This window comes from Stegostoma tigrinum, chromosome 36 (genome assembly GCF_030684315.1).
Source record: "Stegostoma tigrinum isolate sSteTig4 chromosome 36, sSteTig4.hap1, whole genome shotgun sequence".
In the NCBI taxonomy this organism is placed as follows: domain Eukaryota; kingdom Metazoa; phylum Chordata; class Chondrichthyes; order Orectolobiformes; family Stegostomatidae; genus Stegostoma; species Stegostoma tigrinum.
Window position 1 is genome coordinate 11,621,416 of NC_081389.1, and position 16,371 is coordinate 11,637,786.

The 16,371-nt window shown below is 40.3% G+C and overlaps 1 protein-coding gene across 2 annotated transcripts in view; it reads right to left on the reverse strand.

Moving 5' to 3' along the window:
* Window positions 1–3,097: 3,097 nt before the first annotated feature.
* The window catches only part of nptnb (neuroplastin b), a 73,805-nt gene continuing 60,531 nt past the window's right edge, over window positions 3,098–16,371 (reverse strand). For both annotated transcript variants that reach the window (XM_048520586.2, XM_048520584.2), the window contains 3 exons: window positions 9,164–9,188; window positions 5,958–6,032; window positions 3,098–3,972 (listed from right to left, as the gene is read on the reverse strand). In XM_048520586.2, coding sequence (XP_048376543.1) covers window positions 5,972–6,032; window positions 9,164–9,188 — 86 coding nt within the window. In that variant the 3' untranslated portion in view covers window positions 3,098–3,972; window positions 5,958–5,971. The remainder of the gene's footprint in view (window positions 3,973–5,957; window positions 6,033–9,163; window positions 9,189–16,371) is intronic.

Consider the following 16,371-nt stretch of genomic DNA (forward strand, 5'->3'; position numbering starts at 1 on the left):
ATATATATTTGAGTTTTCAGTGGAGGGTAGCCCCCAGGATGTTGACTGTGGGGGTTTCAATGTCAACGGACAGCTTTAGATTGTCTCTTAATTATACTTACCATTTTTGAACCCAAGTTTGGATACCGTCCAGGTCTTGTTGCATCTGAACATGGACTGCTTCATGATCTGAGAAGCTGTAAACAGTGCTGTGCATTGTGTAATTATCAGCAAACATCCCCACTTCTGATCCTACAATGAAGCTGAAGATCGTTTACTATTCCCAGCCCTAACTATCCTGTGAGCTGACTGACATCCAATGACCACAACCATCCTCTGATGTGCCAAATATGACTAATCAGCATAACATGTTCCCAATTCCAATTTTGCTAGTTAACATTTTTGACCAAATGTTGCATAAAGGTAGCAGCAGAACGCAAACGGGGCATTAGTGAGTAGGTTATTGCCAGGCAGGTGCAGCTTGATAGCACTAATGATAACAACTTCCTTCATTTTACTGATGACCGAGAGTAGACTCATGGGATGGTAATTGGCTGATCAGTTGAACATGATTCCCTTTCACAAAACTACCTTGGCTCTGCCAGATTTTATTGTGATTTTCTAATTATTCTGTTTTAACCTTTTTAATAAAAGATTCCAGCACTTTCCCCCAATGACATATAAAATGAGCGAAGTAACCTATACTTTCCTGTTCTTGGCCTCCTTTCTTGAATGGAGCGTTCCATTTAACATTTACATTTAACTCAAAACATTAAACCCCATTATGCCATCAAACTGCATCCAATTCAAGTTGTGGATGGGTTGAGATTTCATCACCCGTGGTAGCCAGCCATTTTTTAAAAAACATCCAGGCCCTCAAAGCAACCAGGACAATCCCATCCGATTAGGATAAATTAGCCTGAGCTTTTTTGGTTTTGGGAGACTGATATGTGGAACTTTCTACTATAGAAAGTACAGCCTAGGAATCTGTGAAGGCCAATTTAAAAAAGAAAGGAAGTCAGAAAACAGGGTGCATGAAATAAGGTGCACCGAGAGTAGTCAGCGGGAAATGCAGCTCATTTTTAATCAAACAAAATTCTGAAACCTGGAAATCCTACATTCAGAACACCACATTAAGGTTCTCTTCCCTTCACTCTCCAATTGCCCGGTTTCCAAACTCCTGCCTACTGTTTTATTGCAAGCTAACTCAATCAGTTTCTCATATGTTTACATTTCCATAAAGGTTCAAGGTTTAAGCAATATGGAATGAATTGCTCCAAGCCACCTATTTTCTGTTGAATCTAGTAATTCCAAAAAGCTACAGCACGCTGTAGCAGCCAATTTAGCCTGAGTGTTTCCAACTATCAGTAGTGGACATGGGAACATACATTTAGGAGCTTAAGGCAAGACAGAGGATCTTAGACATGGACGTAAAACATCTGTAGTACAATTTGAGAATGAAATGAGTCATGTCACCCTAGACTAGTGCTGGTACATTTCTCTCCCATAACCTTCCCCATTCTACCATGGTATCTCTCACTAGCCAAGCTGTGACATAGTCTACCCAACAATGTGGAAAATGACACATATTTCATGTCCACAAAGCAGGGAAAATCCAACCAAGTCAATTGCTGACCCCCTCAGTCCACTCTTGATCATCAGTAAAATGAAGGTGTCACCAATGCTTATATCAATGTTCAGAAGTGAATACTAAGTGAAAAATGAGATGTATTTGAAGGACTCCTTGACTATCTGCCTATTTCTTTTATATGACTGAGCTGTTGTAGTTGATGACACTTCCAACTTGTACGGTTATTCAGGACACAAGAAATGGAATAGACATCCCACGTGGAACAGGATGTGCACTGCAGGTGTGGGAGTTCACCCACCACTGTTAACAGATAAGAAAAATTATGTTAAATAAAAATGAACACCTTAAACTTTAACAAAACCTTTTTTCCCTCCCAAATTTCCTTGCTCCTTAGTCTAAATTCCTAATTTAGGAGACAGAATTAAAGCCTAGATACTCTCGAAATAATCAACTTTAGGTTATCCTCCAATGTCTTTTTCGCTTTGTTGATTCCAGTGTGTACAAGAGCATGACCTACTTCATACTCCTCCTGTCCCATATAGCATTCCTTACATTTGACTTCTGTTACTCTACATTTTTTGGTTTATATTTCAATGTAATTATCACAAAACTCAGTTTACTATACCCCAAGATTGTTTCTTTATATCCCAATTTCTGGGTAGAAAATGTAGAGCCCTTGAACTCCAAAACTGAACAAAGTCTCTTACTGGTTTCCTTCAGCCTTGACAGGCTAGAGCCATACTAGTCACCATAGTTATATCAAAAAACTGGCTAGCTACCAAACAGCATTCAATGCAGTATGTGAAGATCCCTTTCTGATCTGTTCTCAAAGGCAGTACAGCACATTTAAATGCAATGTCCTCATTTCAGCACTTGATAAATTTCACACAAATAACCTAGTTTTGAATGTCATTGTTTATTTTTAAAACATCAGTAGGTCAACTGATTTTCACAGACTAAGACACGAATCAGACAAGTAACTAGCTTTTTATTTTGGATTTTGGTTGAGGGATAAATATTGACAAGACCAGTGGGGAGAATTCCCTTACTCTCCTTTCAAATAGTCCCTTGGGATCATTAACATCATCTGAGGACATGTGTGCGCTTGATTTGGCAAACCATTTGATGGACAGCATCTCAAACAGAGCTGCAGTTTCAAATTATACCAAATCTCTAATGTGGGGAGTGAATGCACAACATTCTATTTCAGCAGCGAGTGCTGCCAACTGAATGAGGAGGTAAGATGGCTCAGACTTAGCCAGTCTCTACTGTATTTTAGGTTAGAAATGTGAACATCAATACATTACACGTAGGGAAAGGACGCTGACTCAGCATTTCTTTCCTTCAATGTGTCATGAATAAAAACTAGAGTTGGATCAAATCAAGAGATTAAATTTTAGCATTGGCTGAAAATATTTAATGTTTCCAGGTAATGATTCCTTTCCAATCTCTTCTCAAAGGCAGCACCGCACATTTAAATACAATGTCCTCATTCAACCCTTGACAAATTTCACACAAATAACCTAGTTTTCAATGTCATTGTTTATTTTTAAAAATCAGTGGGTCAACATACTGTACATGGAGTTAATGATAATAACCACAGGTAAATGTGCAATCTCATGCATTTACACATCCAAAATTACATTTGAAAGAAAGTCACAACATTAAAGTTTTATTAGTGTCCAAACAAAACACAGGGTGGATCTCAGAACAGTAATTTGAAAGGAGAAAAGGAGACAGATAATTAATTGCTTGTTCAAGCTTGCATAGGAAACTACCATGCAATAAGTGTGCTAGAATGTGACATCAAGAACAGGGCTCATGAAATGGCAGTGGAAGAGATATATATACTTTAGCTTTAACCTCTACCAGATCAGTGCAATACATCATTTATTAATATGCTTCTGATTTGCTGGACACTAACATTTGTAATATATACAAATTCAAATCAAATACCATATGAGTGATGCAGTTATTTAGCAAATGTTCCAGGAGAGAATGAAAAGAATCATGGAGTTAGGAGTGCCACGTGATGAACAGTGTATGAATGAGCACACAAGAAATAATAAACCTCGCATGCATCCACATAAACAGAGAGTCGCAGGAAGAGGAAGGGGTGGCAGACAGGGTGGCGGAAGACAATCAAGCATCAATAAATAGTATATCAAGCACTCAAAGTACACCCTATCGATTTGAAATAATCAGAAATAAATTTGCAAAGCGATCTTTTTAATACTTTATTCTTCAGAAGAGATTGAATAAGGCAAAACATGCTTTACACAGCCATCTTATTCCTGCTTAGACAGTGGGAAGGTCGAAACCCATCCATTCAGACCAACAATCTCCAGAGTCCTTGACTGACAGCCATGCTATTTGATAATGATCTTCAGAAATTCAAAGTTCTGTGAAGATGTATGAATAAATCAATTACACCTTTGAACGTCCACTAAACTGAATGACTTTAGTCACAAAAACTTACTGGTTTAACGTTTGTAAAATCTCAAGATATTTGTCAGCATAAGTAAGAACATCAGAACAAGACTGACCTTAAGCCAATAACAGCCTTGTATCAACACTTACAAGTAAAGATGCTTACATCAGTCACATAAAATTGCACATTAAAAATTCATACATAAAATACTGGTCTGTAATGCATTGTACTGGGGATACACCAATGACAAACACCTTAAGTTAGTAACCAAATTTGTAAATTTAAGAACTGGCAGAAAGGACTGATGTCAAAGTCTGCAAGAAATGCTGCTGTAATGAGCAGCATTCAGGGCAGGTGATTAGGATTGGCATAAAAATGGATCACCCAAGGGTTCAATTCTGACTGTTGATTTCTGCAGGAGTTACAATCAGATTTAGTAATTAACTGTCCAAATAAAGGTACAAACAGGGATTACTGCTACTGCAAGAACTGTTCTTCTGTTATATTGCATTTTATCGTGAAGCAATGAACATTAATAATACTGTATTTCAGAAAGAAATTTAAGCAGCAGAGCAGAAAACACTCAGCCCCCAAGAGGCAAATACAGCATTCTAAAATATTCTGTACTGACAGCAGTATTTATCAATGTGAGAAATGTGGGCATTCACATTTATATTAAGCCATCGAAAAATATAGTGAGCTCCATTGTGATCAGTGATCAAAAAATAGCAGAGAATGATGCTTAGTCAAGATGTTGCCTCCTACACATATTTTGATAATTTCTATGTTTTCAACCCACCGGTGCCATTGTACACAGATACAAATGGCAGCTGTGATCTCACTCCCTATAATTCAACAAACTCTTACTTATCACTGACTGAAGAGATCCAAAACCAGAAAAACCTACAGTCACTGACTAAATTGATGGTTTGGGTCAGGCCTCTGTCGAAGGGGGAATAAGAGAGACTTACAGAAATTAGACACAAGGTATTCAGGTAGGATCATGATGCAGCCCATTCATATCTTGCAGAGAGAAATCAGTTAGTTTTTCGAAGAATAACTACTGCAAACGAGAATTCAACAGACCACAGGCTGGCAAACAGTTCTATTGGTGAAGGTACACACAGCAGCCAGTCATCAAAATTGTTTGCCCTTAAGTAACTTGATCACTAAGTCCAACTTAATAACAGCTTTAAAAATTCACAACGATGTAATTCTGTGCGGCAAACAAAACATAATCTATGGAAATCAAGCAGCTACAGTAAAGTTATGAAAGTGACCAAATTCTGAAGTCTCAGACGTCATGGTGAAATTAGAATTGAAAGAGAAACCCCGCAGCTTGTGAAGATCGCATACTGTCACTTCTCAACTAAGAATCTGTTCTCATTCCATGTTTTCAATTCAGGAATTCTGAAAAATGAGTTTGACCCTTCTTTCATTTTCCAGGTGCTACCATAGTTGTCTCACCAGTCAAAACAATTCAACACACTGGAATGTGAAGATTTAAAACAGTCACGTAGTAAGCTACAGAAATTGCTAAAGAAACTCAACAGATCTAGCAGCATCTGTGATGAAACAACGCACTGAGTCTAGCGACCCTTTCCAGGAACATGAACTCTCTTTTCAGACACTGCCAGGCCAGAGTTTCTCCAGTGATTTCTGTTTGTGTACGTTTCAGATCTCCAGCATCCACAGTTGTGTGTTTTATATTCATGTAACAAGCTGCAATAGTTCCAGCAAATTTTTTTTACAAAAGAGAATGGCTGACATTTAACCATTTTCTCTCTTTTTTTAAGCACTTGCAAATTGGTGGGGCGGGGCAGCAGAAAGTTTATCTTTGCTTTCCAGTCACTTAAAAAAAAATTACGTGTGCAGTTTTCTCTGAAATATCACGCCCAAACGTGCAATAATGTTTGATACAAGTTCAAAAAAATTCACGTGACAAATGGAACATACCTGATAACCAAGGATTAGTTGGTGTTTCTCTGTCGCAAGTTCTTGTCTTTATGATTGTTTGTCGAATTAGTTTTCCTGGTTTGGAATTACATTAAAAAGTTAACAGCTATTTAGTGTACTTATCATATTTAGCACAGCTTAGTGTTTTGATGGGAGATGATACAATGTGGGAAGGTGGCTTCATAGCACAAATGTCACTGGGTTATTAATCCAGAACCACAGCATCATGTTCTGGGGTGATGAGATTTTAATTAATTAAAAACCTAAAATTAACAAAAGATGGCCTAATGGCAATCATCTAGCTATTATTTTTTATAGCAGTAAACAATATGGTTCAGTAATGTCTGGCAACTGCCACCTTTACCTGGTCTGGCCTACATGGTTGACAATAGCCCTCTGAATAATTAGGAATGGACAATAAATGATAGTGTAGTCAGTGATCCTCACATCCATAAATTATACTTTAGTTATTTTTAAATTCAAAGACTTGATTATTTTCAAATCTTTCAGTCCATTGTTCAAAACTCAAAATGTTTTTGTGCATTTTGAGGGAACACAAAAATAAACCAGCCGCAAGTGCTGTTGGGAATTGAGATGAAGCAAAGACAATTTGTTGTTATTCGATGATTGGATTTGGACAAGTCATTCAACTGCTCTTCGACACATCAGGAGGTCAGTTACAATAAGTTACTGGATGCAACAAACTTAGTGTTACCCGACACTAGTAATCAAATTTCCAATAGTGAAATTTTCTTTTAAAAAAGGTGGCCAGTCACTTGCAGTGTCCAGATAATGCATTCTTAAAACAAATAACTTGCAAATCTGAAACTGGTTTAGGTTGTGACAAAAATTTAAAAATTAGTTTTGATTATTGATTGCTTAAAGACATAGCACTTGAAGCAACTGTTTGTGAAGTTGATAGCTGGAGTTTCTTTTTAAGAAGTGGAACTAAAGATTGTGGTGTCAGCCTGACTTCCTTTACCGGGAGCCAGTTACCTCTGCTGGTTTGCCATGCAGTGACATGGTAGCAGCGTGGGTTCAATTCCCATAAAAATTGAAGTCACTGTAAAGGTCTTGCCTTCTCAACCTCACCTACTACCTGAGGTGTGGAAACACACAGGTTCAACTCACACTGGTCATCTCTCTGCCAAGACAGCAGCCTATGGTGGGACTACGGTCACTTCCACCTTGGTACGCTTTGACCTAAAAATGCCCAGCAGTTTCTCCTCTTCCATTAACCTATCAAAAGACTCTTGTCAAGGCTAAAGTAGGTTCCCATCAATCAGCATTCTCGATTACCAGCTTCACGAGTGTTGTGGATAACAACATCTTTTATACTATACAAGTTATTGAAAGGTCATTTAAAACTAGCAACCTAAATTCAAACGTTTTACATCTAATAATTTCAGGTGATGGACGATTAGGAATTATTAAACAGTCCAGTTCAGAGTTTATGATATTAAACAGTACAAGATTTACGACTGTCTCTACCTCAGGTGGTTTTCCCTATAACTGAAGTGAGCAATCTGCCCTAATGGCATTGTTATTCAGATTGCTGCCCACCCCCCAGCAAAAACTTGTCCTCCAATGCTTCCATCCACTTAGTTCCACCACCAGTTCAATGCCTCGCCTCATTCGCAGCTTATCAAAGCAGTTTTTTAAAGATCTAGCATATGGGTTTTTAAAAATGGATTAAAGAACCCACTTTTAATAACATTACCTGTTAGATTCTTTGTAACAATATGAAGCTATTCCAACAACTCTCCCAATATACTGTGATCACAAGTGACCAATAAGAAACAAAGAATTACAGTGATGAAGCAACTAGACTACAGCAGTGCTTCAAGTGCATTGTCAGGTTTTGGTGATCAGTTTTTTTAATGAGGACAGGGAAAACAAACAGTTAATTTTTCAACGTATGCAAGGGCTATCTAGGTACAGAGTGGAGACAGACCAGGCTTAGAATGTGCTTTTATTGTTTAAGACATAAAAGAACAATCCTAGTCAGAAACATTTATCTATTTACTGATTTGACTTTCAGCAATTTTCTAGAAAAAGAACATTCTACAAACGTACAAGTCCGAAGACATTAACAGAAACTCTTTTACAGATTAACGCAATTGAGCCAGAGTACCATAAAGCCATCATCTAAAGCATGCTGCAGAAAAACGGAAATCGAAAGAGCTTAAACAAAGATGCGCATAACAAACTGTAACATCAAATTTTTATTCTCAATAATAACTGTTTCAATAGCTGCAAATTCAAAACTCATGAAGTATGGTAACCATGTTTGTTCTATTGTAAATTCTATAAAAATACTACGTTGGAGATCATAAGAATATTGATTAAGCTTTGAGGCCAGCATAAACAGTCAAGATGACAGGCTTACCAACTCCTGAATGAGTCCCCTGTGTGCAAGTTAATTGGTATCTGCATCTCATACCTTGCAAAGGGGTTGGGGAATTTAAATATATAATTAACTTCAGAATGAGCCAGCCAGGCATTTTTAGCAATTTCTCGTTGTCATTGTTGGGGGTAACAGTGTTGGTTCATTACTTTGGTTGGCTGATTTGCGGTAGAGGGTAATGCCAACAGTGTGGGTTCAACTCCTGCACAGGCTCAGCTTAACGTGCAGGTCTCTCCTTCTCAACCGTTCCCCTCAAAAGGACATGACGACTCCCAGGTTAAACTGCCACCACGGCAGATGTCTCTATCTAATGAAAGAGCAGCCCTATTGTACTGAGGACCATGGTGACTTTACCCTTTGCTAGAGTTAATTAACATATGACGATGTCAAAACTTTTTAAAAAATCTGGTCACACATGGAACTGTGCAAAAAAACAAGAGAAAGCAAGAAAAGTGATGAAAGCACAGTATTAGCATAATCTTGGCCAGGCAGTCTGGATATAATTCCAACTCAGGGTGCTTTGAAGTGAACCATGCACCATTCTTTAGACAAGAACGGTGAGAAATCTCAACTAGGTGCCTAATGGTCACAATCAAACTGCCTCTAATAAAACTGGCAGTGAAGTGGCATCCTCACTGCTGAAAATTGAAGTGCACTGATGAAGCATGATAGAGGAAGGTTTACTCAGCACATTATCCATACTGAACCTGACGAGTGTACTCATTGCAGCTGGTGCTTGAAATCAATGTCACTTTTTAACAGTACCATATTTAAATAACTTATTAAATGTTATACTCACATTGGTCCAGAAACTGGCTCGTCATCTGCCTCAGTCAGATATTCAGATCACAGAGATGAAAGGGAAGGTTAAAAAAAAAGGAAGATAACCCATTAGAGATCAATACAAAACCAACTGCAAACTGCTAGCACCAGTTGGCTTGACTTTGTCAGCTCAGAGATAAACTTCAACGATGTAATTGTTCATGGAGTTAGTCTCTAAATCATTACATTCAATGGCAAAAAAAATGTTATTACATGGTTGGTTAACACTTTGAGGCTTGTCATGAAATACTGCAACTATAGTGGACAGATTGTGTAAGGTACATGTTCATCTTGTCCCCAAGTTCCAGTGGTTCACTCTCATAGACCAATGAGAAGACGTAAACCAACAACTGATTGTGAAATCCTGTTCAATTTTGTTTTCTTCTAGGTTTTGTTGACCTGAACAAAAATGTGTTTTATTCGCAGGATGTAAAGATCGAGATACAGAGCAAGGGCTTTGCAGTGAGACCAAACCAAGACTTGGTACCCGGTTGCCACTAGACTAAAAATGACCTCAAATTTAAACAATGACCAAAGGAAAAACTAGTCCGATGCTACGTATATCTACTGCTTTGAAAAGTTCCTAATACAGTTTGCAGCAGTATGCACTACCACTCTACCAGGGTAAAAAAAAGGAATGGGATGGATCAAACACATCCAAGTATAGGGCACGTTTTGAGCAACAAATCTACTAAACTATCCAAACAGATATAGGAAAAATGAGCACTGAATTACAAGTACAAAACTCAGGATCAAAGCATTTTTAATCATGAGATTATAATTTAGCATTTTAAGGTAACAAAGGGCTGTAAACATATACTGCAGGATTGAGGGCCTATATTACTAATGTACTATGATATCCTGGACAGCGTATGGCATTAGCAAAGATTCAGTTAAATAGTGAGACACGTTATTTAAATGGGCCCCAAGATAAGGATGTCACCTTTGGCAGGGGCTGAAGAAACAGGAGGAATTTCAAGCTGTGTCTGTAATGAGCAGTAGCGTTTTAATGTGATTATTTGCATTCATGCGAATATAACAATGGGTTTTTAACATGGCACTGGAGCCAAAAGACAGAGATGGAATTCCTTTGGCTCCAGGTTGGTAAAGTTACTCTCAAATGTTTGACGTCTTGATTTGGTAGTGGACAATAAGTCTAGAAATCAATGGTAGAATTAGATATACATCAATGAACCATGAGATGTTTTACTTGTTCTGGAATCAGTGATGTATTGGAACACATTCTGGATTGATAGGTATGAAGTTGCAACGATGACTTGAAACACAGTGGATCATGTGGTATTGTATCTCAATAAAGATCTGATCCATGCATGGTTGCAACTGCATGCACATGCATGTTGACGTATAAAACAATGAAGCAGGTGAGAGGAAAAAAAAACTCAACATCATAGAATTTGGTATTTGAATGCCCCAAAATAAAGTTTTTTTTGATTTAATAAAAGTGATAGGTAGTGTAGTATGTTAGGTATTTTTCTCAAAATCAAATTTCATCTTTATTTATCAAATGGGTAATGGGAGGTGATCTTTATTTTACATTTCTATCTAACTTACGGGAGCAATCCTACTTTTTCAAAATATAGTTGTGCATTTATTCAAACTCACTGGGGAAGGAGAACGAACTTGATTGTTATCCTTCAAAAACACTGGCCTTAATAACTTCAAACAATATTTGCAATGGCAAAAAAGGTTTTTGTTTCAGAATGAGTAGCCAGACATTTAACAAAGGTCCATTGATAATGGGCTTTCCAAGTTTCTTGGGTTCAAAGAAATTATGTGGCATAGACTTGGTTAGGCAACAAAGACCTACAAAATGATTTTTTTTTGCTGGACAAGCCCTGTGTTATGTCCACTAGGTTAAGCAGGATTCCACAAGGTGTCTGGTATACATGAAGCAAGTATGGAAATTTAATCGCAACGCAGCCACCTGACAGCACGCACCAGGAGTAATGGCAACATTTCCAGGGCTACGAAAGTGCCATTACTCCGTCTGTACCTTGAGGCACGGAGAGAAGCCACCGCCAGCGCACAAGTGACTGGGAAGACCAAAAAAAGTCAAATCACAAACCAACAGCTCACAGCCGCGAAACACCAGCAACACATCAGTGACCACAGGTTTCAGTCACTGGCAAGGACGCATTTATAAAACAGTGTACAAAGAAAACTAAGACCAGTCAGACAACCAGGCGTCAGTGCCGCAGAGAATAGTGAAATTATATACACAGTATATGTATATCAAAAGAGACGCATCAGGAATTGAAACAAGTACAGAGAGTATATAGTTAGTTTCTCCCCTCTACTACCTGTTTCTTAAACCCAGAGTTTATAAAGTAGATTCTAAATTAATAAAGAACTAAATGACTCTTGATAGGACAAGGCAATTTTCTGTATCAGAGGATTTTCATGACAAATTAAAAAGCTGTTTGCATCACTCAGGATTTTCAAAGTCTGATATTTATGCTCTGGCAGAGGGAATCAAGTTTATTTTAAACTTAGTTGAACAAAACTCAAGTAAAAACAAGCGAATGAGCAAATGATATTCTTCAATTTGGTTACTTCCAATCCAAGTTGAGGGCTTGTATAAAAATTGTCACCAATCTAAGCTCCCAAAAAATGCAGAGTTGCAGTCTGGATCTTTAAGAGAACAACACATTAAAGGAAAACTGTGAGAACACAACTGCCCCAATTCTTGCAACTAACTTACAATGGGAAACCTCTGACACTTTGCACACATGATCAGACTGCTGCAACAACTGAGCCATTCCATTAAAGTTAAATGTTGGTATGGATACTATTAAGGTGGATAAATGTACATCTATCCAAATTAAACCAAACCATTATTCCCATTTCAAGGAAGGGCAATTAGATAATCAAGGGAGAAACATACACACCCATTAATATACATTAATTAATAATGTCTGAACATGACTTTCACTAAAGCCCAACATCTTGAATTAAGGATTCCTGTTATGACTGAAGCATAACTTCAGGACTGTTTCAACAAATCCACTTCAGGAGTGGATGCAAATTTAACAGGCCTACATATGAGAGTTCCATTAAAAGAGCTATTTTGAATGACATGCAAGATAGGTTTTCGATAGAAGTCAATTTGCACAAAGGAATCTTGTCATATTTGGGAAGCCATCATTAGGAATTCCAATTTCCAAAATGCAATGGTAAGCAAATAGAAAAGGGTCTTCAGAGATAGTAGGAACTGCAGATGCTGGAGAATCTAAGATAACAAGGTGTAGGGCAGGATGAACACAGCAGGCCAAGCAGCAGAAGAGCAGGAAGGCTGATATTTCGGGCCTTGACCCTTCTTCACAAATGGTGGAGGGGAAGGGGGTTCTGAAATAAATAGTTGGGGGGGGGGGGGGGGAGAGAAAAAGATGGATAGAGGAGAAGATGGGGTGAGAGGAGTCAGGTGAAAGAGTTGGGGACGGAGCCAGTAAATGTGAGTGTAGGTGGGAAGTTAGGGAGGGAATAGGTAGTCCAGGGACGATGTACAGGTCAAGGGGGTGGGATGAGGGTAGTAGGTAGGAGATGGGGATGGGGCTTGAGGTGGGAGGAGGAGATAAGTGGGAGGTAGGACAGGTTAGGGAGACAGGGACGAGCTGGGCTGGTTTTGGGAGGCGGTAGGGGGAGATTTTGAAGCTTGTGAAATCCACATTGATATCATTGGGCCTCAAGGTTCCCAAGTGGAATATGAATTGCTGTTCTTGCAACCTTCGGGTAGCGTCGTTGTGGCATTGCAGGAGGCCCAGGATGGACATGTCATCCAAGGAATGGGAGGGGGAGTTGAAATGGTTCACGACTGGGAGGTGCAGTTGTTTAGTGCGAATCAAGCACAGGTGTTTCACAAAGCAGTCCCCAAGCCTCCGCTTGGTTTGTCCGATGTAGAGGAACAGCAGATGCAGTATACCACATTAGCAGATGTGCAGGTGAACATTTGCTTGATGTGGAAAGTCTTCTTGGGGCCTCGGATGAGGGTGAGAGGGGAGGTGTGGGGGCAGGCATAGCACTCCCTGTGGTTGCAGGGAAAAGTGCCGGGTGTGGTGGGGCTGGAGGGGAGTGTGGAGCGAATAAGGGAGTCACAGACAGAGTGGTCCCTCTGAAAAGCAGATAAGGGTGGGGAGGGAAAAATGTCTTTGGTGGTGGGGTCGGATTGCAGATGGTGGAAGTGTCGGAAATTGAGGCGTTGGTTCCGGAAGTTGGTGGGGTGGTACGTGAGGACGAGGGGGATTCTGTTTTAGTTGTTATCGCGGGGAGGGGGTGTGAGGAATGAATTGCTAGAAATGTGGACGACACAGTCGAGGGTGTTCTTGACCACTAGTGGGGGGAGGGGGGTGGAGCTGCGGTCCTTGAAAAATGAGGACTTGAGATGTATGGGAGTGGAATGCTTCATCCTGGGAGCAAATGCTGCAGAGGTGAAGAAATTGGGAATAGGGGATGGCATTTTTGCCAGAAGGTGGGTGGGTGGGTGGTGGTGTATTCTGGTAGCTCTGGGAGTCAGTGGGCTTGAAATGGTTAATCAGTTTCTAGGTGGTTGCCAGAGATGGAGACAGAGAGGAACAGGAAAGAGAGAGGGGTATTAGAGACGGTCTAGGTGAACTTGAAGTTGGGGTGGAAGGTGTTCGTGAAGTGAATGAACTGTTTGAGCTCCTCGTGGGAGCACGGAGGTGGCGCTGATACAGTCAATGTAATGGAGGAAGAGGTGGGGTTTAGGACCAGTGCAGGTACGGAAGAGGGATTGTTCCATGTAAGCTATGAAGAGGCAAGCAGAGCTTGGGCCCATGCGGGTACCCATGGCCAGCCCCTTTGTCTGTAGGAAGTGGGAGGAATTGAAAGAGAAGTTGTTGAGGGTGAAGGCGAGTTTGGCTAAGCGGAAGAGGGGGTCACTGGAGGGGGACTGGTTGGGCATACGAGGCAGGAAGAAGCGGAGGGCCTTTAGGCCATCTGTATGGGGAATAGAGACGCACAGGGGCTGGACATCCATGGTAAAGATGAGGTGTTGGGGACAGGGGAATTGGAAGTTCTGGAGAAGGTGGAGGGTGTGGGTGGTGTCACGGACGTAGGTAGGGAGTTCCTGGACCAAGGGGGAGAAAATGGAGTGGGGATAGGTGGAGGTAAGCTCGGTTGGGCAGGAACAGGAGGAAACAATGGGTCGACCAGGGGAGTCAGGTTTGTGGATTTTGAGAAGGAGATAGAAGCGGGCGGTGCGGGGGTGGGGAACAATGAGGTTGGAGGAAGGTCACCTAAGGTGATGAGGTTGTGGATGCTTTGGTGGTTGGGGGGGGGGGGTCATGATCAAGGGGGCGGTAGGTAGTGGTGTTGGAGAGTTGGCGCCTGGCCTCAGCGATGTAGAGGTCAGTGTGCCACACTACAACTGCGCCTCCCTCGTCTGCGTGTTTTATGGTGAGGTTGCGTGTGGAGCAGAGGGCTGCACGTTCTGCGGGGGAAGAGGTTGGAGCTCAAAAATCTCCCCTCCCCCTACTGGATCCTAAAACCAGCCCAGCTCATCCCTGCCTCTCTAACCTGTCCTTCCTCCCACCTCAAGCCACAACTCTAACTACTACACCTACGAACCTCATCCAAGCCCCTTGACCTGTCCATCCTCTCCGGACTGACCTATCCCCTCCCTATCTCCCTACCTACACTCACCTCTACCAGCTTCATCCCCACCTCTTTGACTTGTCTGTCTCCTCTCCAACTATCTTCTCATCTATCCATCTTCTGTCTGCCTCCCCCTCTCTCTCTCTATTTATTTCAGAACTCGCCTTCCCCTCCCCCATTTCTGAAGGTGGATCTAGGCCCGAAACATCAACCTTCCTGCTCCTCTGATGCTACATGGCCTGCTGTGTTCATCCAGCGCTACCCCTTATCATCTCAGAAAAATATCTTCATTCTTCCCACCAATACAGGAAATACACATATGTGCTTGCATGGACAATTTCTGGGGCAAGAAGCAATTCTTAAAATTGGGATCTAGTCTAATGAGAATTAAAAGCTGTAGGAAGATTTTAAAAAAAACTCATTTCAATAATGCATTGATTAGAAAGATCATTTCCGCTATATACCATTCCTGTTGACGTTGATATCAGTTCAATATTTACAACAGCCATCTGCCATGGGACATCAGATCCGCCAATAACCCTGATACAGACTAATGTAGCAACTGTCATCATAAGTCATATAGTTCCAGAAAGGACAGCTAATTCAAACCTAAAGAGAAATGAGCTTGCTGGCCTTGAGTTCTGGCCAACTCCTGTAACAACCCAAGTAGAGAAACAGAACAGACTAAACCCAAACAACGCAGATTTTGAAAACAAAACAACTACAAATCCAGAAACGGGCAGCAGGAAAAACTGAATGGAAGATACGAAAAAAGTTGCGAACGTGGATGAGGACTTGGAAAAAAGTTTCAACATCATGAACTGATGCACTTCAGACTTGAAGCTGAGAAAAACAAACTCAAGCATGCAATTCTCTCACTTACCACCAGTTTTAGGGTATGATGCAATTGAGAGGGAAAGAAAAGAAGTCACAATAACCGACAAATATCAATATTAACCATAGTTCTAACCTAGCAAGTTAGTTTGAAGTGGGTCTGTGTGGAGATCTTCCAATCCTGTAGAAACAGTTACTGGGAAACTGGTCTGTACATCTGACTGAGATCACCATATAGTTTGGAGTAGAAACTATTGGATATAGCCTGTACCTTGCCAACAAAAACTCCTCTTCAAAATGTGTAGGCATAAATGTTTATATTCCTTGCTGTATTTCCTACAATGTATATAGCTACATAAGCTTATTTGTATGTTTTAAAAGCGTAACATTTTTTGCTTTAACTTAATTGGTCAGCATAGTGGCTTTGAACTGTGACTTCGAAATCAAAAACATCTGCTCAAAAAATTGGCTTCAATGAGCCTGTCCTGGCCAAATAGAGGAATATAAAATTGTGAATTCTTGTGTAACCCACTAGTTGGGGTCTACTCTTAATGCTGTGAATTTGCAGCTCTCCACAATTGCAGACACCTTTTTCCTCCCAAAAAAATCCTGAGGCCAAAGTAATAGGTACAGAAGCCAAATAAAAATGGTAATCTAATAGTCATTTTAGGAAAAAAAGAAAAGAAGAGTCTCTTGGAATTTAATGAGCCTCAAATCAAT